This window comes from Oxyura jamaicensis, chromosome Z (assembly GCF_011077185.1).
Source record: "Oxyura jamaicensis isolate SHBP4307 breed ruddy duck chromosome Z, BPBGC_Ojam_1.0, whole genome shotgun sequence".
In the NCBI taxonomy this organism is placed as follows: domain Eukaryota; kingdom Metazoa; phylum Chordata; class Aves; order Anseriformes; family Anatidae; genus Oxyura; species Oxyura jamaicensis.
The window spans coordinates 10,367,674-10,393,081 of record NC_048926.1 but is presented as its reverse complement, the minus strand read 5'-3'; the positions used below and the strand labels follow the sequence as shown (position 1 = coordinate 10,393,081).

The 25,408-nt window shown below is 45.0% G+C and overlaps 1 protein-coding gene across 3 annotated transcripts in view; it reads right to left on the bottom strand.

The window, feature by feature from the left end:
- LOC118156293 (phospholipid-transporting ATPase ID-like) overlaps positions 1–25,408 on the bottom strand; it is an 82,394-nt gene that overhangs the window by 35,086 nt on the left and 21,900 nt on the right. For all 3 annotated transcript variants that reach the window (XM_035310237.1, XM_035310238.1, XM_035310236.1), the window contains exons 3-9: positions 17,781–17,839; positions 7,016–7,129; positions 4,781–4,879; positions 3,839–3,900; positions 2,411–2,483; positions 2,152–2,222; positions 1,356–1,438 (exon numbers count right to left, since the gene is read on the bottom strand). In XM_035310237.1, the coding sequence (XP_035166128.1) occupies positions 1,356–1,438; positions 2,152–2,222; positions 2,411–2,483; positions 3,839–3,900; positions 4,781–4,879; positions 7,016–7,129; positions 17,781–17,839 (561 nt within the window). The remainder of the gene's footprint in view (positions 1–1,355; positions 1,439–2,151; positions 2,223–2,410; positions 2,484–3,838; positions 3,901–4,780; positions 4,880–7,015; positions 7,130–17,780; positions 17,840–25,408) is intronic.

Below are 25,408 nucleotides of genomic sequence, written 5' to 3'. Positions count from 1 at the left end.
TTAATCTGAATGCATTTCACCTGAAAGAGTTAAATACTGCAAAGCCTACATGTGATAAGTAGTAGGTAAGAGAAAAATATTGTTTCCTTTCTTGTCTCCCAGTTCCTCTTATCAAATCAAGTTCATCGTTTTGCAAGCATCTTTCTTATCTGAACCACCACAACATCAATAAACATCGTAACTCACTGTAAGCATTCCACTGAGTGCCTCTATTAGCTGCTCAACCCTTCCCTCTCTTCCTCTCTTAAGAAATAATTAGATAAAGAATTACATAAATATTTAAATACTTTCACAGAGATAAGCTAGGGAAATGCAAGGTTGGGTCTGATTCCAGGCACTCTTCCCAGTATTCTTCCAAATATAAATAATCCTGGGAAACATTTTATTCATTTTAATATTGCAAAGAGGCCACTTTTATTTGCAGTATAACCAAAATAGAGATACAAAGGACAAATAAATATTTGATAGAGGAAATTTAATTTCCAAATGATTTTGAAACATTGTTTTTTAATTATCCAGTATCAAGAATGCAGTATCTTTAGATAAGCATTATACAGAAAATGCTTGAAAAATGCTTTAAGATTAAGATTTTGCTTACATATCGATACATACTGCAGCCTCCTCAGGAAGACAGTTAAGACATGCAACCTTGACTATTAACTTAGAACATCTAGCTGCATCCGCAAAAGCATATTTCACAAGACTTAAAGCACTCAGAACCACAGCCTTCACTTTGGAGAAGTCCCAATGTACTGAGCCATCGCTGAGCTGAGACCACACACAATATTTCACAAAACCTCAACGTTGAAAGCAAAAGAAAAGCCTTTGGATGGTACCACCAGAGACTGTTTAAGCTATGCTAACTCTCTGCTGCATCACCACCATTTTTCCTGGAATCATTATTTCAAAGAGTCTGATTCTTTTTTTTTTTTTTTTTTTTTTTTAAATCCTCTTAATTTAAAAGCACTTCCTGAGATCCTGCAGTCTTTGAGAAATTCCAAGGACAGCAGCACTCACTCCACCCCTTTCCATACTGACTCTTCCCGCAATCCTGCCCTCCTATTGAAGCCAGCAGGGCTCTGTGAAGTTTGACGAACACCCCTTGGTCTGTTCCCCCATCCTCTCTCTGCAGAGGGATGAGGTGTGAGCATGGGGTATTCTGTTTGCAGTAGGTCTGGCTTCTTTTTCCTATATATGTGGTGTTACGTACTTGAGATACAAAACAGTGTGAAGAAAGGATACCTTGACTGTTAACCACATCTGCACTGCTGTTCCATAAACATCTTAAAATGCAGTCTTTTGGGGGCACTAATAGAGGAGAGAATCAAGAAAGTGATTTTTCTATGTAGACTCACCATTGAACTCCGTCAGTTTCTGAAGATCTTCTCCAAGCTCGGCAGTGACTGTCAGTGCCTGCTTCACCTTGAGGTTTGTTTCTCTGTAATAAATTACATAAGGCATAAAGGACTGAGTCCAGCACTCCCTGAAAGTCCTCCTTCTCTTCTTGAGGACTATATTCTTCCCTAGACATCTGATGGACCATGACATTTCATCACATCTCCCTGAGCAGCTTGCTGTCTATCCTGACACTCATACTACAGAATCCCCAGGTACTTGAGCATGTAGGAGAACTTTGGATCTTCTCCCATAGTATTCCAGTCCTGAAGTGCACTAAATTCCTGGGACTAGCTAGCTGGGGAGGTGAGTTGAAATGCAACATCAAGGAAGCATTTCATTTGTTCAAGGCCTCCTAAAAGTTTTCCCTGGCATTTCCATGTACCAGAACTATGGGTTCATTTTCAGGAGGAAGCAGGAGAAAATCCAGCGGACTGCATGTAGGGTCCGAGGAGAACAGGTCACCCTAATCTCTCTGGCCTTACTTGGTCACCAAAGCAACAGCAAAGTCCACAGCTGACGCTTACTCTGGGCAATGTAGTAATGCAAATTGGCTCATAACGATGAGGCCAGCTCCAGTTTATGCTAATTAATACAAATAAGCTGTAACCCTATGACTTGTGGCCGGCCAGTTGTGCCCTGAAGTAAGCGACATTTGGACCGACTAGGCCCTTGCAGCATCCATGGCCACCCCACAAGATTTGGCCTTGCTCTGGCAGCAGTGACTGTCCCGCAGGAGCACGAAGGCTTGCTTACCCGTCCAGTTCAGCTGTCTCGATGTAGGTCAGGCTGTGCGGCTCACTGCTCGACAGTAACAGCAGATCGGCCTGAACACAAACAAACAGGCTGGGCATGAGTTATGGGTGGTGGCACCGGTATGCTGCCTGTGGTTTCTGAGCACTGCAGCTCTCTGGGGCAGTTGTCATCCCTGCTGACTAGTCTGCTTGTGAGTGATAGGCAGTAAGAGCAATTATGGAGAGTAACAGGGAACAGGATGGAGAGAAACTGTACTCACCGTCACAAAGTTGTTGTTTTCTAGTTTTATTATATCCCCAACTTGGACATTCATCCATTTTTCATCCTTCAACCTACAAGAGAACTCCCAGTAAGTAGGCACATAGAGCAAACACCACTTATGAATGTAGGATACTCTGCTCTGCTCCAGGCTGTACGTCTGCTTCATCAGGCCTTGTGCTGATGGTAAAACCGAGCAGGGTCTGCCACTATGTGGCCTGGCCCATGACAACACAAAAAGCACTAAGGGACAACACAAAAAGCATTTTCCTGTCCAAGTTCTTCCTTCCTTCTCCTAGAGAGTCACAGTGTCTCAGAAAGAAACTCTCCCCATCTGCAATGGCCTTCACAGCACGAAGATGTGCAGGCACACAGCTAAACTGCAAGCACCAGCATAAGTCACGATAGCTGTGCATGAAAATCCTAGAGGGTAAAACTATCAAGATATATCAAAACAGGACTGGGTATTCAAGCTGGAGTTCACCTCAGCCCTCGATGTCAGTCAGAGCTGGAGCAAGACTTGTGTTTTCCTTTTTTTTTTTTTTTTTTTTTTAATGCAGAACATTAGCGTGTTTCTATTTTAATACATGTTTACTAGACACAGTAACTAATAGACAGTAAACTAAGAAACTGGTTTACTTAGCAGAAAAAGCACAAAAACTATGTTCCTATTCTTCAGTTTCCAGTTATATTTTTAACTGTTCAATCATCTGTTGGAGTTTACACAATATACTACTATCTATAGTACAGAAAAAAAAAATCACCAGAGACTTCACAGCTGTCTACAGCTGTGTCCTAAGGCTGCTGGACTCCATGGAGCTGCAAGCAAACAGCATATCTGTCTGCTACAACAGCCAAGGCCCCTGCTATTACTTCTGAAGAAAAAGAACAGTGTTAAGCAGTACAATATCCAAGACACATTTGAAATGTTTTGAGTACATTTAAGTCTGAGGCATTATGCACATAAGTAAACACACTCAAAGTATTACAACACGAATGAGGAAGCTAGCTGTACTTCTTGATTTAAAATCACTTGTTGCTAATGTCTAGTTTTGCTTAACGCAGAAATAAATGCCTTGAACGCAGACAGGGAGATAGCCTTCATTGTCATTTCCAGGGTAAGGAGTAAAATATTATAATACTCCCAAAGTAGCACTTATTTAAACATATGTGTATATATACATCCAGGAAAATAAATAGTTTAATTTCTGCCTGTGCAGGATCACAGCCATAATGTCTGCACTGATTGTGTACTGGGTTCTTTAAGCAGTCACATAATCCAGAACCGCACCATGATTTAACAGGTTGAAAGACAATTCCATTTAAAATTGTTTAATGATCTTTGGGAATCAAAAAGGGGAAAAAAATTAAATGCTCTTCCCAGTGGTTCATGTTCGGTCAAAATTACGGCAAAAGAAAAAGGACTTACATGCCATTGATCAGGACCTGGACTGGGCGGTTGTTGACGTGTTTGTCGCTTTTGTGTCGATTCTGAAAATTTAATCATCACGTTAAAGGACACTTCCAGGAAACCAAGCATACAATAGCTGTAGGCAGTTCGTTAACATTTTAGGTTTTCACCCAGCTGGCTGAATGGGTATGGCAGATTAGACTCACAACTGAGTCATAGTTTAGCCCACGTTCAGCTAGTAAGACAGGACTGCAGAGAGCAGCAGGCAACACAGGGCTTGCTCTCAGAGGGAAAAGGGAGGGCAGGGACTTATATGCCTCTTAGCACAGTCCTGATTCAAGTGCCATTGGTCGGCCCATTACAGTCACATAAACTATGCACCCAGAGAAACCCACCCCTCTGCTCTGGTATGGGAAGGGGCCAGAGGTGTTCTAGACGATTTTACTGAAGGAAGAAAATCAGATGTTGAACTCAGCTCTAGCCTAGTGTCACTCCATGAATTTGATGGAGCTTTGGCTATTAGCTCTGATGGGAGCAGATTTTGGGCAAAGTTCGGCAAGCATGAAAAATTACACACAGGTTGTATGCTTACTTTCCTAGGAGACCATCCTACATTGGGGCTCCTCTGGCAGAGGATGAGTTGTCTGAAGTGGAAGCATAAAATCAGACCTCTGTGCATGCATCCAGGCATATCCATTGGTTACCACATTTTCCAACATGCTGAGCAGTTCCGATAAAGTCGATGGAGTTGCTGAGCTGTTCAGCAATTAGGAAATCCTGCCTCCCTTTTAGATAATGATCTATAAATTTGGGGATCTAATCTCAGACCTCATCTTGGCTGGAGATCAGATCTCCAACTGCTCGCCGCTGGCTGTATTTATTTTAAATGGTTTGCTTTAGTCATTGTGCTGAAGAATGATGAGCAAACTCCAAAGTACATGACAGCAATACAGATCTTACAAAATCATCGATGGCATCCTTGACTCCTGATACGGCCAGCACCAGCACAAGAGGCACCACTGTTGTAAACCAGGCCAGTGAGGAAATTTGAGGAATCAGCTGTAGGAAGAAGAGATCTCAGATGAGAATTTTTTTTTGCCTTTTCATCAGCTGGAAACAAAACACTGTCTTCAGTGGAAGCTGCAGACAACATTTTCCTGCAATATCTGAATACAGAATAAAGACACAAACGTATCTCTGTCACTTACAGGTGACCACACAAACATGGGAGAGCCAGGGAACCCAAGCTTCGCTCACAAACTGAGCTGTAATTTAGGATATAAACTGGTGCTATCAGGAAATGCAGTGGGTTGCTCTTTACTTGTAACTTCAGGATCGCGACGTCCCCAGTAGATTTTTCTGGAGGCAGTAACATGGGCAAGCCTGGTGTGAGGGACCCAGAGTTATCTGATCAAGGTCTGTTATGCAGAGCCTTCAATGCTTCAAATGCTTCAAAAGAATCATAGGGTCATTTAGGTTGGAAAAGACCTCTAAGATCATTGAGTCCAACCATTAACCTAGCACTGCCAAGTCTACCAGTGAACCACATTCCTCTCACTGCACCCATCAGAGTGGATTTGAGCAGTGTTAACTCCACGGGCATGGTTAAATTGATATTTATGTCAACAGTTGCTTATGGAGAGGTGCCCTTTGGGATTGCTCCTTCCACTGCACTGACACAACCCAGATCCTATATACATCGCCAAATCCAGCCAGAAAGCATGATGTTTAGGGACCAGCAGAGCCCCACACAGCTGTGGAGGCTGCAGAGCCACAAATCTGCTTCCTTCCCACCTAAGTGGGAAGATGCACGTCCTTCTGGGCTGTGCCCATGGCACGTGGAGGCAGAGTCCCCACAGCCTGCCCGTCACAGCCTCTCCTTCCAATGCTACAGGGATGGAGTGAGCCAGCAGAAGAGGCCAAAAAAAATAAAATAAAATAAATGGGGTCATAGGGAGATATAAAAGACTAATAGTTGCCCTCTTTAACCTAATTGGATGAAGGCAGCAGAAAAAGCACTATGCTTTTATGAACAGTCACTCCTAGGTGGCTCAGCAAAAGACACAGCTGAATAATTTAAGGCAAATAGCTTGAAATACTGAAAATTTGATAGACAAACAGCTAGAGTGCAGTACAACAACACAGGAACAGTGCTGTCAGCTTAGCTGAAAAGGCACTTTTACTATAAGCTAGTTTCTTGGAAAATATATGTGGGCTGAAATTTCCCAAATTCATTCCCTGTAAATAAGCACAGAAGATTATATATAATTTGGTACAGGCTGAGCAAAATTATGCCTATGCAGTCTTGAGTTGAGAGACTATAAAAGATCATATGAAAAAGGTAATTTTGAAAACTCATGTGCACTGAAATGATCAGATTTAAAATGTAATTACTGACACAATCAAAATTGTACCAGTTGTTTTTGTATTTATTAATTTATTTATTTTGGATAATGTGTATTCCAGTATGACTCAGCAATGACAGACCACACAGCATTTTTCCATATTCTAGCAAAGGGCAAAGGGGCAGAACTCCTGATACGAATTTCTCTGGTGTGTGCAGCTTTCAGATACGGTAACAGCATCATCATCGGCCATGAGCAAAGTGCAGCCTGATGCCACTAGGAGCCACAGGGTTCGGTGGTGTTGCCACTGTCTGGCACGCTCCATGTTAGGTTCCTTCCTCACCCTCCTGGGCAGGGAGCAGCAATATTCAGCTTTATGCAAACGAGCTACAACCCTCAGCCTTCCTGATGTTAACTCCTTCCTTCCCAGGGAAACTGTACTGTTTACAAATTTGTCCTTCTTCATGCTGTTTCCTTTGGGGCAGTCAATGTCATATAAAAATTTGCCTTTAAACCTTTTATACTACCAAAGGAATATGCAGTGTAAATCCAAAGACAGGCAGGAGCACTCAGATGTAGACACAAAGGAGTAAGAGGGCAGGGCATGAAAAATTTATACAATTTGCTGAAAAGTGCAATTAATATTTTTCTTCATTTATTTCAAACCCTCATCCAATGGTAAGAGAGAAAATTGCTTTTTTTCTCCTCTAGTTTCTATCTACTTTAAGGTTTTACTAAGACGATAATTCATAACATAGCTTGCACTTTATTACAACTATCAACACATCGCCAGGCTTTGATAACAGACAACGCAATCTGTTAGAAAGAGCACAGCACAGTGAGTTCATACCTGCAAAATCAGCAAGAAAAGAAAGTAAGCGTTGGCTATTCGCTGGAACTGTTCAAACAGGTTGAGAGGCAGGAAAGTGAAGAAGTTGTATTTCGATGTTTTAATTGAATTGTTCTGTAGGGTAAAAAAAAGGCAAAGAAATAGGATTGGTAAAACAGGAAACGAAATTACAGCACAACCCATTTCAACTCTGTTTTTACTTGCTTATATTTAGCAATAGCATTGTTTTCAGCAGCAGCTCAAAAATCATTTCCTTTTCCCCATACAGTCATTCCGAGTCTGGGTAAACAGAGAATTCCTCACGGAATTGATGAAAACATGATGCTCAGCTTATGCCAGTGCAGTTGCAGGTGGATGCAGGTAGGTGTAGTCACTCAGAGACACATTGTCCTTTTATTATTCTTTCCACTTACAAGATGCACAAACAGAATTGAAAAAAAACATATCTGGAGCACAAACCAGACATTTTGTTGGTAGAATCTACAAAATAGTTAGAAAACACATGCGAGGCCACTTATCTATAACTTGTCCTGAGACTTCACAGCAGCAGTTGCTGGATCTATAGGTCTGCCCAGGGGGAGAGCCTGGCAATATGGCCTGTAGCTGATTCAGCAGCCTATAGAGGTGACTGGTTTCTATTCCATAGGGATCACTTGAACGTGGCGTTGTGCAAACAGCCACTAATGCAGGAAATCACTATTTCACTAAGCAAGCTGCAGCTTTGTTCCCTATTTCCAGTTTCTTTTTCTAATTACTGACAGCCCCTCCAGCCACAAGCAATGGCTGGTCCCCCGTCTATCTTCTTCAAAACAGAGAAGGCCACGAGCTCAGTATTACTGCACGGGGTATTTTCTTCCCTGAAGATCAGAGCTCTCTGGTCTCTTTCTTGCCACCATGGCTCAATCCATCGTACTGAGCTCACCAGCTAGGGCTGTCCCAAATTCCTGGAGGTTTTAGCTCAGGTCTGCCTGTGCTTTGGCGTGCAAGTGCTATTTACACAGTCCTGCACAGTAGCAGTGCTCAGGGCAGTGGTAGCAATGTGAGATCCTGGGCTGAGTGCCCAGCATCAACCCAGAGGTTTACTTTTTTCAAGCCTAACACTGTTGGAGTATCAACAGGACAAATACAAGCTCCCGAGGGCACAGCAAAGTACGAAGGGACACACTGAGCAAAGAAGGAGGCACAACATGAGACCAGTCTCAACGCCAAGGACAGAAAGAGCTACACACGTCTGGGCAGGTGAGTGTGACCCACAGGTTTGTTCCTCAGCTTGACAAGGATTTTGACAACTATTTTTCCCAGCACTGCAGGGAAATGGCAGACACTTTCCTCCCCTTGGTATTGAGGTGTGCTGTGTTCTCCTTTTATATGAAATTTATTACTCATTCATCTAGGGTTAGTCCTGGAAGCATGTATGCCATCTGTTGCCAGCATATCTAAAATTTGTCTCAGAGAAGCTCTCTAGAAAATGCCTATTAACCCCCTCCAAGGAAACTTAGTGTGACAGCACACATGGAGGTTTATATTGCACAGTGCATGTTCATCCAGGAGCAGATTTGCTGGTTCAGTTGAAGAGCAAACGACAACCATACTGGCAGCTATAATGGTGACATTAATACGTACATTAATCTAGGACCTCTACTTCAAAACTGACTCACATCAGCAGGTTTCCACTGTTAAACCAGTTATTTATCATCATCACCATCAAGTGTGCAAGGGGGAAGCAATTCGATTTTACGCAGTTATTAGATTTCTGGCTATGTCCAGACACAAAGTACAGCAACAGTCTTCGGTGCCAACTCCATGTTTTATCCTTTTGTACAAGCCAATGAATAATCCTCTAAAAGAGCAGAGGTGGAAACGCCCTTCATGGAAGAGCTAGCCAAATCCTCCAGTTGGAGGCAAGAAGAGATGATTATCAGCGATCATCATATGAAAAAATATTGACTGTCTCCTGGCACCATGTAGCCATTGCTGGGTGTGGCTAACTCTGCTTGTGATCTAGATATCATGACACCTTGTTAAATTTGGTTAATTTCAGAATTCCTCAGCATGGGATATGTACTGCATACAGGCTCTATGGACGCTGCTAAAACAGAAGCAACAGAAGAGCAGCATCCCCTGCAAACACAGAATTCAGAGAATTAAATGACTCTGTTGACAAGTCTGTGTCCAACAGAGTCTGGCAGATTATATTTAACAAAATCTGGATCTAAAGATGTCCAACAACCCTACAAAAATAATAACAAAAAAATCACTGCCACTTACTTTAAAAAGAGAAGACAGTAGCTACAGGAAAAAGTACGGACAGGGGACTTGACCTTCATGCGTCACCAGTTTTCAGAGGGTCACATACATGGGAAAAACTAATCTGTAAACACAAAGTTTAAAGGACTTCGCCTGCAAAAATCACAGAGGTGGGTAGGAAAAGAATGGGAGTGGTTTATTTCAATTCCTGCCTTCTATTTCTGTCCATTAATTACGTCAAGAAAACCACCGAATGAACCAGGGACATTTGATTTGTTTCCTATTGCCATTAGGCATGTTAAAATCCCCAAACATAACAACTTCCACATGCTTAACTACATGGATCTGAACATCCAGTGTTTCCTCCACATCAGTTGAAGATATGGATAATGTTTGTTGTGTGCTGTTTTGGGGACTTTGGGACACTGCAGACCTCAAGATGAGGACAGGTAATTTCACAGTGGAGTTGCTCACTATTTCTAAAACTATAATTAAAACCCAACACTAGAAGCATTCCCCATAATCACTATAAAGATTTCTAATTCAACAACTAACTTGTTCATGGCCTTCAGGGGCTAAGGGGATATGAATATTAGATGGTAGAAACAAACTAGGAAAAGCATCAGCCTTTCCAGCTGAAGGCTCTGCAGTCCCATCCAAGGATAGAGCTGAAGCTCCATGTGAGAGATCATTCACATTTTCATGCAGTACTTCAGGGCTGTGTGCTTTGACAGCTTGGGGTCTCTGTTGTAGGGAAACCTCAGCTGGGCACCACTCCACATCTTATCCTGTTCCATGATGCCTAATACCACTCACTCACAGCTGTTCCTGCACCTGGGATGGGAGCTACAGGCACCAGGGGCACCACACTGCGTTAAACAGTCCATACATGGCCATCATTTTATGAGAAATGCCTTTAGCACATCATCCTCCTTACATTCCCCATGTTCTGCCCTCAGTGAGGGAGCCTCCCATGGGGGACAAGCGATGGAGAGGAAAAACCTTTGAAGCAACAATTAAGTATGAAGAGGCCTTTCAGGAACTCCTCATTCCATGGCAGAATCACAAAAATCAAACGTCCAAGACAAGCAGCTCCATGGGCCCAGCACAAAGTCCCTCGTTCTGCCCTAGACTTCGAGGTTTACCTCAGACAGCCTTGGAGCTGTGTCCCCAAGGACCAGCACAGCCATGGTTGCCCAGCCCCAGGCTCTCAGGACGTGAAGCTTGACCTGAGAGCAACATCGACCCGTGGGCAAGGGATTAGTCTCATCTGCTCTTTTCAAGGGCTACATTTGCACCTCCTGGAGGTGCAATTCCACCTCAACACTGTCCCTAAGAATAGTGCTCACAGCACCACGGTTACACGAGTCCAGATCTGGTGGATGAGCTGTTACTTCGGGGGTGTTTTCAGACGCCTGCCTCTGACGTCAGGCTGCGGGCAAGCACTTGGCAGATGGCTCCTACCTGTGTTCGCAGAGCAGATACAAAGTCGTCTCCTTGGAAAGAGACACTGCGGATTTGTGGTCATATTGCAGCGGCTAAAGGGGGATACCCAGAAAAGGCAGGGTATGGCAGGGCATTGTCCACCTGAATTTGTACCCCTAACTCAGTCCTATATGAGTTTCTAGGTTCTGGACAACATGTCCCAAAGCAAATTGTACAGAAAACTTGGCTGTGTGTGCCACAACACCTGGTAATTCTCTGGCACCCACGTAGCACAGGGTGCAGACCTGCAAAGCACCTGAGAAACACGAACTGCCTTCCCAGGTGCTCGAGGGTAGGAAGGCTCTGCAGGAGGATCTGGATAGGCCGGACCGATGGGCCGAGGCCAACGGTATGAAGTTCAACAAGGCCAAGTGCCGGGTCCTGCACCTGGGGCACAACAACCCCAAACAGAGCTACAGGCTGGGAGATGTGTGGTTAGAAAGCTGCCAGGCAGAGAAGGACCTGGGAGCAGTGGTTGACAGTCGGCTGAATATGAGCCAGCAGTGGGCTCAGGCGGCCAAGAAGGCCAACAGCATCCTGGCTTGCATAAGAAGCAGCGTGGCCAGCAGGTCCAGGGAAGTGATTGTCCCCCTGTACTCAGCTCTGGTGAGGCCACACCTCAAGTACTGCGTTCAGTGTTGGGCCCCTCGCTACAAGAAGGACATGGAGGTGCTCGAGCGAGTCCAGAGAAGGGCAACGAGGCTGGTGAGGGGTCTGGAGAACAAGTCTTATGAGGAGCGGCTGAGGGAGCTGGGCTTGTTCAGCCTGGAGAAAAGGAGGCTCAGGGGCGACCTTATCGCACTCCACAGGTACCTGAAGGGAGGCTGTAGCGAGGTGGGGGTTGGTCTATTCTCCCACGTGCCTGGTGACAGGATGAGGGGGAATGGGCTGAAGCTGTGCCAGGGGAGGTTTAGGTTGGCTATTAGGAAGAACTTCTTTACTGAACGGGTTGTTAGTCACTGGAATAGGCTGCCCAGGGAAGTGGTTGAGTCAGCATCCCTGGAGGTCTCTAAAAGACATTTAGATGTAGAGCTTAGGGATATGGTTTAGTGGAGGACTTGTTAGTGTTAGGTCAGAGGTTGGACTCGGTGATCTTGGAGGTCTCTTCCAACCTAGACTATTCTGTGTGATTCTGTGTGACAAAGCCTTGCAAGGAGATGGCAGGAGGGTGATTCAGCAGCATGTTGTCCACCTGCAGTAGTACGGTTTGGAAGCATGCAGCTGCCATATGCAGAAATGCAACCATAGTACTGCGAATGTCCTCAAGGACTTATTTTATTAACTCATGGAACTGGACACATGGTGCCACTGAGGCTTTGTTTTCATAGGCAGTATAGGATAGCCAGATGAGATCTGTTTTAAGCCTAGAAAGTTCACTGCCTCATTCCCAAAAGTGGGTAGCAGCCCCAGCTCAACGTAAGTCTGAAAATGGCCCACTGGAAGGCAATCAGGTTTACCTGATGCCTTAAAAGATCTCATCCTGCTATCAGAAGAAAAAGATTGGCCTAACACCAGAAATGGAAATATTTATATCCAACCCACACTCCTTGTTTTTTTCTCCTCTCTTTTTTTTTTTTTTTTCCTTTTCTTACTCTTTTTAACGGCTTTGGAAAATTCTTACATATGCAACACCTTGACCCCCTTTGCCTCTTGCAGCTAATAATAGAGTTCCAGTATCTAATCACATATTCAGTATTCCAAGAAAATCTCTAGGAAAATGCACTCACTGGGCTGTGTTTTCCTTCCTTCTGCCTGCAGCCACCCTGTTACAGAGCTGTTAGAGTCACATCACTGGTGAGTATGTTCATTGCAATGGTGCAGAGGTATGCACGGAGGTGACATGGCTTGCCAAGCCTATTGAGCCCTGCCTCCCAGATGGACCTTGGACTTATGGTGTGGTCTTGCTGTCAGCCCTGTTTCTGGATCATCTCCCACTGCTCCTGACTGGTCTTTCTGAAATGGACCTTGGACCTGTATCATTACTTCACCTTGACTGGGACTACAGTATGGACCCTGCAGTCAGCCTGCCCTGTCCCCTGACCATGTGCTGCAGGTCCGTGCCCTGGTCAGGGAGGACACTGCCTTCTCTGGGATCACTCCAGCTCCCAGCTCGTCCCCTCTCATGGGGATGCTCTGGGACAGTGCTTCAGAGGCCCTTGGGATGGATCCAGCCAACCCCTTCCTAAATGCAGAAAGAGCAGGTCACTGCTGCAGGCCCTCCTTCAGGAACTGCACATGATCAGAAATCACCCCCTTCAGCCTCAGGCATGACAAAGGTGGGAAACACTTGCAGGTTCAGGATGGGATCAGAGGCTGTCTTGCTGCCTTCCTGACCACATACCAGCAAGGTCCCTGTGGATGCCCTCTGGGCATCCTTCTCAGACTGAAGCATGCAAGCACAGGAGGTGGAGCAGTCTGAGCCCACTGCCCCAGCTCCTTCCTCTCCCATGAAATTTCAAAGAAATAACAGAGCTGCCACTCCAGCCCAGGGTAACATGTATTGGCCATAGGAAGTTATATACATCCCCCCTATTTCACTGGAGAATTCATTAGGTGACCAGGGGAAACAAAAAGAGTGCAAGCAGCCCCCTCGCTGCTGGCCCTGCAGAAAGGATGCTGGTTTGACCCTAGATCCTGAACCAAGATGAAACTTGTCATTGACTCATGGGCCCCACATTTCCTCTCCTATTGTCTGCAAGCCAATTTCAAAGTTGTTTTCGCAGCCCTTCATGACGTCCCAGTGCAGCTGTGCTGAATTCCAATGTGAAAGCGAAGAAATAAAAGGGAGTTGGAATCAAAGCAAACATTAAAACCCTTCAGAAGAGTTTTTGCTCTCCGGAGTTTCCATGGACAGAGAGGTGCAGGGCTGGCCCACCACGGTGGGTCTGTGCTGATGAGTTCCCCATGGTGGTGGTACTGCTAACAGTGCAGCCAGGCTGAATCACCTCAGACAGGAATCATGATAAATCTACTTAAATCTCATTGGAACACACCTGGCACCCTGCTTTTCACTTCATTTTGATCATTACACAGGCAAATCTCCTACAGAAGCCAGGAAGGATCTGTCTGCCTGAGGTGTGAATAAATACAGGATTAAGACTTGACTTTTCAATTTTGCAGACCCATATTGAGTCCATTTCTGTGCCGCACTAAGTGCCTTTGCATGTCACTTGTTCACGCTTCGTTTCTGACTCATTCCAAACTAATTTTGTGAACTGGTGGGCAGTTCATACCTTCACACTCAGCCCTTCCAGTTAGCTGCACAACACTTTGTTCTAAAGTTTGGTTTATTTTTTCAAGCTACTGTGTTCTCGCTGTGCAGGATAAGGCTGAGTATGGGGTTGCATCAGTCTGAGAGCTCGAGTTTCAGCTTCAGTCTTCACACCAAATGCAAATAAATCCCGACCTACCCAAGTACTACCAGGGCCACTGCTAGAAGCTGCTGCCCTTAATCACAGCAAAAGTCATCAGAAGGTGCATAAGAGGCATCACCAGGTAAGAAACACTTTCCTCACCCCTCTCTCAGCCTCCATTCACACAGATCAATGAGACCACACCAGTCTTCCATCCCACTGTAGAAAATGCTTCATAGCACTCTGCAGGGGCAAGCCTTCATGTCCTCCTCTGAAACTGTCCCTCTGCCTCTGTGTTAATGGGATTTCTACCCCATGTAGCTCCTAACCTCTTCTTTAACCATCAGCTTCCCGCACTGCCCAACCCCTTGTGTCATTTTTTGATGAGATGAGGGAGCAAAGCTTGCCCTCTGGATCCTCCTGCAGGTCCAAGTGTGATCTGGACGTGCCCTTGCATGAATTGGCAAGTGCTGTCTTCCTCAGTGCAGCATCGCATTCCTGCAAAGCTGGTTTGAGAATATTCAGGAGTCTTGCTTCACATCAGGAGGCCCAGCCTCCAGAGCTGATGTCACCCTCCGTACACAGTAGATTTTTTTTTTTCCTATTTTTTTTTTCTCCCCATTTCTTCCTTCACAGATATCCCATAGACTTTGCACCATGCAGGGAAGATAACCACAACCGACTTGGGGCCAGCACACCCCCTCCAGCTGCACATGCCCACTTCCCTGTTCTCACCGAGGAGACAAAGCAGCTCTATACCTTTGATCCATGCCTACACAAAAGAAACTCTCTTTTTAGTGAAAGGTCCAAACCTGTGTGCCAGCTGTGACATACAGCCTGGCTGCAGCAGTAAGGCAATACACTACACCTCTGTTTGCATTTCCCTTTCTTCTCCTCACTGACCTTTCTCAGCAGCTGCCTCACCCTGAAGAAACATTTACTGCCTCACCTAGCTTTGTTCCAAGAACCTGTTCTATAGGTTTTATGGCTTACATGGCCTTAAGTTACCAAGTAAAATAAACCCCATACCTGTGGCTTTCACTGTATAAAACACTTTCTAAGCCTTGTCATATTGCTGTTTCCTTCTAGTTTCTGCCCAATATCCCTTATATTTGAGTGGAATAATTCAGCACAACCTTCCTTCTGTCTTGAGAGAAGACAAGGCTCCTGGGCAAAAGGACAAGGGTTCTCACCATGGCACTGAGAGCTGGAGGGCTGCTCTTCTCCTCCTGGCCCCTCTGATCATCCTGCCCACATGTGCAGATTCTCCTGGCCTGAAGAGCTGAGAGCCACCACGAAACAAGGAGAGCACAAACACTTCTGTGGTTCGTGTATACACAGGTCAGATTAAACACAGACAAGTGCAAACACATCTTGAGGAGGGAGGACCTCAGCTGCAGGAGACGGAAATTGCTCCATCCACAAAACGCCAGCACACTGAGAGACTCAAGACTAACATCTGCTGGACCTCAGCACCCCAGGGCAGGGTCTGGAGTCTGGACCATCTTGGTCCTTCCTGCTGGACCACAACCTAGTGCTCAGCAATGTGACCCCACAGCAACCACAGAAACCTGAATCTGGAAGGGGCCTGGATTTGACCCTTCTGATGGACTACAGCACTGGTGGAGCACCATGCATATGCCAAAGCAAGGGAAGCTTCTCTCTCTTTTGAGCATTTCCAGATGTAACCAGAAATTCACAGGATGGGACCTAAATGAACTTACAAGCACGGTTAGTAACTGTCACCATGGCAATGTGACTTTATTAAATTGAACTTTTGTCAAGTCTTATTGGAAATAAGCAGCCCAGGACATGATGTTCAGCCCTGTACAGTATTGGCAGTGCTTGCATCACCACAAAGGTTTTTAGTACCTCACCACCCACCCACCTACCTACTCAGGATTTGACTCTTTCTGGACAGTTTTCTAAAATTTCTAAGACTCAGTCTATACTGGACTCCAAAAATCATGAGCCATAGCTGACTAAAATGAGGGGCAGGATTACTGAACCTCGCAGCCAAGGTTTAACAGATTATATTGAGCTGGCTTTTTGGCTGCCTGTGCTTTCACACCTAATTAATAGACTCTTATGGAAACTCTCCAGAGCTCTCACAGTCCTCACCTTGATTTTGGTTATTTGCAAATTCTTGGGCATGTAAGCAATCAGCTGGGAAGCAGTGACATGCAGTTAGCTTCATGAATGGCTTTTCACAAAAAATGACTCAGCACCAGAAGAGCTACTTGCTGTTTCTGCCCGGACATCATTGTACATCTCCCTCCTGCTTCCCTGCCCCACTGCTGCCCATAGTCCACATTGCAATCATCTAATGAAAGATCCAAAATCCACACATTGAGGCAATGCCCACCCCAGCACTGTAACAGCAGGTTCTATGCAAATCAAATGCACTTTCCCAGTCCTAAATCACCAGGCTTGATAAGGCATTTGTGCTGCATAGTCCTTTACATAAACTAACTACAACACATTTCATATTCAGCATATGTGCAGCAGCTCTATGCCTAGGAAGTCTCTAACCTGTGTAGTTCATGGATGAAAGATGGTGACTGAAAACCATCCAGTTCATGTTGCAACAGATCAGCTACATTAGAGATCTTAAGTCAAACCCGTGGCAAGTCAAAATTTCTATCTCACAAGGAATGACACTATTCTAAATGTTGAGTGTTTCCAGTTACAAAACTACCAAGCAAACACCTGTAATGTTCCTAAAACAAAACACAATTCAAATGAGCTCCTGAGTAAAGCTGTAGGATGAATTGCACCTCTGGAATTCAGATATGCAGAGGACAAAAATTCACAAAATACATTTCAGTATCAGTTGGCAGCTGCAAATATGTTGATTGCCCAACCAAGGAGGTGACCTGCAGCCAGGCAGTACAGGTCTGGGCCAGCCCCCCTCTGCAAAAAGGGACAGCAAATGGCCCCCATCTTTGGAAATCAAGCTGAGAAAACCAGAGCCCATCAGACCAGGGTGACAGCCAGCCCATGCCATGGTGCTCCTTGAAGGCACAGATTTCATGGCACAACATTAGCCTGACAAGGCTGCTAAGGCGCTGGAAATAAAAGCTGGCAGGAAGCCACGAAGGCCAGACTCAAAACCTTCCTGACAGAGAGGATTTCGCTGTGAGAGCTGAGGAACTGACACATTTCCTTTCATGTTTTACTTTAAATGAAGCCACATTTCCAACAGAAATCTCCCCCCAGGTTCCGTTATTGAAAGACCTTGGAGCCTGATCCTGCAAACACTTGGCTCACAAATAATTTTCTGGAAGTGTAGAAAGCCACTGCATTGTGCTCCTCCAGCATTAGACCTCCTTTGACTGCCCATTCTCAGGGCTGACTCCAAAGACTGAGCTCCCTGTGGGTGACTCAGCAATGAACCATCTTTCTGACGTGCTCCTTAGCACATCTGTCCCCACATCTCACCACAGGGCACAGCAACAGACATCGCCTGGGTCTTTCTGAGAAGCCCTGAGAATCAATCCTCTTCCCTAAGTGTAGGCTCAAATCCATTGCTTACAGAGTCACAGTTAGAGTTCACTCATGTCATGCCCTTGAAACATCAAAATGAACATGAAGGGAGGGCGCCTTGTGAGAAGACAAGAAGCAGATGCAGCAGCATCTGTCACTGCATCTGCACAGAGCAACATATGCTGGTTACTTACAGCATATTCAAACTGCAGGTTAAAATCCCGTTTGTTTGCTTGAAGGTGTCTCTCTTCCTCTGCAAAGAAGAAGAAATGCATCAGACATGTTTGAAGGTAGGCAGAATCAATACAGGCATCAGAAAAAGCAAGCAGAGCTACTGAAAGGTAATGTCACTGCGAATCTGTTCTCTGTGCTGAATGCTCCATGTCAGGGAACTGAAGATGCTGGTGGCACTGATACAGCAGTGGTTTAACAGGTTGTTCACCTTCTCTTGGGCAGGAATCACTGTTCAACTAGTGCTGATCAATATCCCTGCCCTGCTTCATCTCCTCCTCTTGAAGCCTCTGCAGCTCTTGCCATGAGCCTACTCTTAGCACCCTTCTCCCAGTACAAATGCACATCCTAGCATCATCCCACCACAGCTATCCTGAAATAAAAAAACACTGGAAGGTGTTTCAAGAGGTCACCAAATCTACCCTCTACCTCAAGGGATAGTCACGGCTGTCACTTTTAATAGATGCCCTAAAATGCTGCAGTGATGGCTATTGTTTTGACTGCCTCTTCCAGGACTGCAGTGTCCTTCCCAAGGGGAGAGTTTTTTTCCACTAACGTAAAACTCATTATTTCAATTTAAACAAATTGTATCTTGTCCTGGGATGATCAAAGGTGCTCTTTTTGCTTCCTGTCATTTCCTTGTGCTGCTTGTAAAGGACACAGAGCCCAGATGACTTCATTATGTAGTGAAGGCTGCTAAGCCTTGCTGCAGTTTACTCTTGGGAAGAAAAGGCAACACATTTCTTTAGTCACTTCTTAACATGCTGATCTCTCAGAAGTGGCATCATTCTTGATGCTCTCCAGTGGGCTTCCCAGCTCGTTCATCTCATTCTGGAAGCACAGCACCCAAAAAGAGCCTTAGTTTGCAGCTGGGGCTTACCAAAGCTGACAGGAGTACGAAGAACAATCCAACTATCTTAGTGACAACAAATATTTAAATGGAAAATCTCCTAGAAGTAATTTAAAATAATACCCTTTTGCACCACCAGCACTTGGATGACATTGTGCCAGAATAAAATCAATTTTGGCAGATCCTTTCTGGCAGAGCTGATGCCTCATCAGGCAATACAAATCTTTCATTTGTCCTTATTGAACTGCATCCAATTTGTTTCAGACTATGTCTCCAGCTAGTCAATTCTAATCCTATCTTTCGGTGTGCTTGTGGCTCCTGCCAGGGTGGTGCCATATGCAGATTTACTAAGTGTGTGCTTTATTCTGCCAGACAAGATGGAAAATACAATACTGAGTACCAGATCCAGGATACATCCATGATGACCCTCTCAGGTTTGATTACCAGTCATTGATAACTACTCTCAGTCTATTTTGTTCTGGAAAAAAAAAAAAAAAAAAAAAAAAAAAAAGTTTGGCACTCACCCTGCAGTGATTTTATCTTGAGCATCTCTCTCCAGTTTACTTGTAAAAGCGCTAAAGTGACAGCCAGGACACATAACAGCTATCTAAGACTTTTTCACTAGCCCTCAGGCTACCACTAATGCAGAATTAATTTGGGTTTGATGTAGTTTTTCTGGACTGCTGGCTGTTAATTATCTCTTCCCCCACACACTTCTAGTTACTTTGAAGTGCTTTGTTTGACTCTTTCAACCTTTACCCAAGAAGTGAAGCCTATATATCTATAAATCACTCAGCTTTTCTTCTTCCCTTGTTACAAGGTAGGTGCTATGCTTGCTCTTTTCCCAGTCTTCTAAACCTTGCCTGTCCATGCTCCAGAAACTACCAAAGGCAGCATTGCTCCAGGCCAGTTTCTACCTTACTCATTTGACCCATTCCTTCTCTATTCCAGCCCCAAACCTCTCCCTTTCTCCTCTGTTGATGGCAACTAATGTGTGAGATGCCTCATTAAAGAAAATATATTTATCAGATTTCTTAGCATGATTTGCTGAGCTTTTTTAACTGTATAGCAGACATAAACCTTCTTTGATCTTCCACCTACTAGAAGGGTTACTGAATCCCAGAGAACCCAGTCTTTACAGAACAAATTTTATTGTCCTTTACATCCTCGCTAGCTCTCACTTTGGGCCTTTGCCTCAGAGTTTGTGATGGATGAAACAACCTGCTGTGTTCTTTCTAGAGGCATCCTGCTTCTGTCCGAGGTGACTGAACAGCCTGTGATTCCACCACTTCATTCACCCTTCTGCGCCTCTCTGAAACATGATAGCTTCACTCCTGACCTTAATATCAGAATTCCAAGGAAATGACAGTTCTGTTTAATTCTCCCCCATCCCAGATTTCCTTCCCATGACATATGAGTTACTAGTTCTTATTTACCAAAGACTCCATTCCTGAAGGCCATTTTAAACACTTTGCATTTGCCACTTTTTTCCAAGCATCATACTATCATTTTAGCATCATTCTCATTTACAACACCTTCTGCTCTCACATGCCCAGCCAGCTCCTCCCTGTTGATGGGAATCAGTTCTGGAACAACCTCCTGTCTACCTCCAAAAAATTTTCCACCTCTGCACCAAAAGGTCGTGCCAGCTCACCCCCCGAGCAAGCTAAATATGTCGTGTTCCCCTCTGCTCCTTCACAGCTCTGAGTCTGCATAACTGTAATTCCTCATTTACCACCATGCCCTATCTTTCACAAAACTACTGTATCTTCTCACAAGGTCTGCCCTTCTTGGTGTGCTATGTCTGTGTTCCTTACCCATGCGTATCATTACTCAGAGATCTGCGATTTGCTCATCTCTTTCTCCACACTGGACCTCTGAGCACATGAACATACATGGAAAACATCTCATCCCCTGCCACCTCTGTTACCCTTCCAGAATAAGCTTTATTCTTTTCTATTAATATTCCAGCCTCATGAGTTCCAGCACGTGTCTATTATACCTATTAAATGATGTATTAAGACATCTAGTTCTTCCTGTTTATTCAGTCTTGCATTAGCAAGTGCCTAAGCTATTCAGGGCATTGAACTGCTTCTATCCTTCCTCCTTTCCCTCCAGTAACCCTATAAATAACACTGTTTCCCTATTTTTTAAGCCCTTTTACAGATCACCAGGGTTTGTCTCTGCCTATGGGCTGTTTTCATCAAGCCCTCTAATTACTAATTTAAGGCCTCTTTACTGCGTTAGCAGGTAAATGTGCTTTTCCTCTTCTTCAGGAACACCTAGCTGTGTCAAGCATTTTCAAAACATCTCCCATCTGTCTTGACTGGGTGATTCAGATCAACACAGAGGCTTCATATGAGATCCTGAAAATGCTTAATCCTCAACTGCTTTCCTCGGACCCGCTTCTCCGCTTTTACAACAGGAAAAACAATGTGCAGAGAGATCAGAGTAAGTTGTCCAGAGTTCCAGAGGAAAGTAGAAATAGGACTCCAGTGGTCCATGCTGGCATGGCTTCACTTGTTATATTATGTCTCCTTTCAGGAATTTTCTTGGGAGTAACTGCTGTTATCAACGTAGACAACAGATAAACTTGTTAAAACCAGGTCTGCCCAGATGCTGCCCCAGACAGATCTACAGAAACCCGTGATGGACAGACGCACAAAGACATCCAGAACTGCTCCTCTGTGCTGGAGCCCTGTAGGTATTTATTCCCCTCCCAGGACACAGGTGATGGCACGTGGCAGAGCCTTGGGGTCCCCCAGAAGCTTCTGGGAGGCTCTGCTGTTCCCAATGACCAACTCTTTTTCCTAGGCAGGGCAGTCCTTTCTGTACAGCCAGGGAAGAGGCACTTGATGGATTTTGGGCTCTCCCAGAAAGTAGCCTGGCTTCTCACCAAGGTGATCGATGCCCTCCCCAAGAGGAATGGCTTCTGTGTCAAACAGACAGCTGCCAACAGCTTAGGGATGGCGCAGAAATGCACAGCAGTGGGACTGGGAAACACAACAGCACATGAAACTTGCTCAGGGCTCTGCTCTCCTGCTAGCACAGTGCCTCGGGGCATGTTTTCTGAGACCAACCAATTTCTGAAGGCCTCGGATAGCCATAAGCCTAGTTCAAGAGACTGGAAATCCTCTGGCGGGCTATAGCACATCCACCTTGAGTACCAGGACCTCTCACCTCCTGCAGACCATAGCTCTCAGCAGCCACCAGCCCTCTCAGAGGCAGTGTCCCTTAAAGCTAAGACAGAAGGCCAGCCTCTAGCAGCAAGATATTTATCTTCCTTTCTGGATAACAGCCAACACCTCTGCTAAAGCAAGAACAAATTGCAAAGGGTGCCTCATCCAACAACACCAGCAAGCAGAACTTTCTCCCTTTATCTGCCCTGAAGGAAAACCACCACTGACTGGAGGCACAGGACAACACTACCTTGGTGGTTTTAGTTTGTGCCAACAGAGGGGCCCTGCTGCTGTCTCCTAAACCACCCAATTATCTTATTTTTCTGAAACTGTCTGGGCAGAAATTAAGTCTCTTGGATGATCATTGTAAATAAAAAGGTAGAGAAACTCTAACATTAACCCAGCTATTCCTGGAAACTGCAGCTCAGAGTATTTTGGCTGTAGATGCACGCACGCATGTCTTATCATGTGCTGTTAATTCTAGAAGCATTGAGGAAAAAGGGAGGGGAAAACTGAAAGCTATCGGAAGAGAAGTTTTTCATTTCTTGAAACTTTTTTTTTTAATCTTATCTTTAAGCAACTTGTATTAAACTTTCTGCTTCTGCAAAATGCAGTCACAAATCACTGAAAAGAAGGAATGGGATTTGTGCTCCAAGTTATCATTTCACTGCCACTGAACACTATTTTAAATTATTCATCAGTGGAAACTCAGTATACATAAGTATGGCTTCGTGCCCAGTTCTTGGTCTAACCACTGAGACCAAGTCACTGGGAAAGTGGCTGTTTTCTCAGGCAGACATATTTAGGACCTAAACCACAGAATAACATCTGGAATTAATAACATTAAACCCATGCCAAAAATCAGCTATAAATGTAACTGGCCAGCCCACCAGCCTTCTCCGTTTCGGCCTGTTGCACGGAAAAGTCCTGCAAAAGGTTAGATTCAAGATCTCGTCAGAGAGCCTGGAAATTTTCTGCTGGTTTATGCTCAGGAGCATGTGCCAAGAGCAATGCTTTAAACAGGCGATTGGAAAAGGTTTGTAGAGACTAGGTCTTGTGGCTCCGAGGAGCAGGAGGTTAAGATCTGCCTGGTTTTGCCAAGTCATATACAAACTAGGGCCTGATATCTCATGCATGAAACAAACACAGCCCAGCTAGGGGAGTGCCGGGGTAACCGAGCCAGACAACAGAGCTGAAACAACACAAACTCTGCTCAAAAAAAAAAAAAAAATATATATATATATATATATATAAACCTCTGCTCCACCCTTTAAACAAGTGGCCTCAAAAGCACGAACATTGTGCTGGATCATCTGCAAAGACTGGCATCCTGGAGCTGGGCTCTTGCCTTCAGCTTGCCTTGCAGAGGGGCTTTTAGCAAAGCTGTTAACCTTACCAGTGCCAACCTGTAAAAGTAGCAGCACTGTTATGCTGTGCCCAAAGGCTTCTGACCTTCCTGAGACAGTCCTTCAGGCAGCAGTAATTCAGGCCTTTCTTCCACCACATCTCCTCTCCCCTACACTGTTGTGGGCCCTGCTGTGGGGCACTTCATTTTTCCTAGTGTGATCCAGCTTTCAGTGTCACCTCTCAGCGATGGCACAAGTGCCACCTGGCATGAAGCACCCAGGAGATGACCTGTCTCTTTTACAGGCATAGCATCCCTAGCCCTTATTTCTGGTCTTTGCTGGATTGTTACTGCACATGCACAATTAACTGAAACCTGCCATGGTGCGTTGGCACCTCTGACCTCCCCCTCAAAAAAAGGAAAAAAAAAAGAAAAAAAAAGAAAAGTACAGTGGCCATTAAAAAACAACTCCATGGGAGAGGGCAAAACATTACATCAGCATTAGACAACTAAAATTGCTGCTCCTGGAGAGGTTACGAGTCAAGCTATTAGCCAAATTCTCCTTTCACCTTGAAGTAATAATTGCTCCTTTTTGAGAAAGGACACACACAGGAAGGTTCCCAATTTGCAGGCGCTGTACCAGGGCAGAGTCCCTGTAGCTGGGTTAAAGAGAGCAGGCTTATTTTGTACAGTATATATAATAAAATTTCAAATTCATAACACAGACGTGCCTCGCTGGGTTCAGAGCTGCACCGAGTGAGCTCTACACAAAAACAAAGCCAGGGATCTTTGCCCAGCAAGCCCAGTGCTTTAATGGAGATCAAGGAGGACAAGGGTGAAGGGAAGAGCTGGGTGATGGGTCCGAGCCTCACAGCCTACAATATCTAACTCATTCAGCTGGCCTGGGTTACGGGCAGAAACAGAACCCTCATAAGCTGAAAGTCAGCCTGGCACTGTGAGCTACCCAGTGGCACAAAACCAAAGCCCATCCCTGGCTGGAAATGCAGCCGGAGTCAGCCACGGGGCAGCCAGTGTGCATGTGGCTGGAGGAGAGGTGAGAACCAGGTGGGACGGAAATGAGAAAGGTGAGGATTACAGCCCAGCCCTGCCCGGAGCAGGCACAAGCCCAGCTGCACGGCAAACAAAGGTATTTTTTATTATTGACTCAAAGGAGGGGCTCTCAAGGACTCTGTGTTGTAAAAATGCATGTTTTTGAAGTGCAGATGTCCCTTCCCCTGTGAAGCCCCTGTGGCTGGAGATGATACATGCTGGCAATCCCATGCATTTTCATCTCTGAAATGGGCTAGCTTGTACTGAGTGTGACGGATTTAATTTTAAAATCCTGCGGTCTATCTGCCTGCTCCTCCATTATTAAATGAAGATCTTCTTTATCGTATCTTTTTGCCTTGGAAGAACTAGAATCCTCCTTCCTCCTGAGGAAATTAAATGCAAGAAACACACTTTTGTGTTCATGGACTCTGTTTTTGTGCCTGGTACGGAGTTCAGCCTGCTGCCAGCACTAAGCAAATGCTATACAGTTTTGCCAGCACAGGTAAAACATTTCATATGCTCCTGGACCAGGTATTAATGCAAGATGAATTTTTTACTGGCATTGCTAACATGGGGCCCGCTTAAGAGATGTGCTGAGATATTTCTATTTTTGTATGGCAGGTGCAAGGTCTGAAAGTAAAAATTTTGAGGTTGAACTGGAATTATTTCTGCCTCAAGTCCAGTAAATGTTTAACATGATGCTAAAGTTCAGTATAAGATGCTGGCCTTTTTTAGACGCAGTATTTGGTATTATTGCCATAAGGAGAAACAAAACAATAAGAAAGGGATCCAAAAAGATGCCTCGGTTTGCCCAGCATGTACTACACTTGTGGCCAAACAGGACTTGTGGAACACAGGCCTGGAAGAAGTGCTGGATAACCTTACACCAGAAAGTTCTCCCTCTTGGCTTTTTCTGGGATGAGAGAGAGGCTGCCTTGCCTCTGCCTTCCCCCTTCTCCTGTGATGATACCCGCTCTGGTTCGTCCTTCTCCTCCTCCTCCCTGCAACGTCTCACCCACCTGCCTTGGCTCTGGGCAAGGGCTGGGGCTCACCAGCTCTCGGGAATGCCTTGCAACAGATTATTTCTCAAGAAGCACCTGCATCATTTCACATTTGTTTTCAGCCTACTTCAGAAGGATAAATAACCATTTTCAAATATTTCTGCAG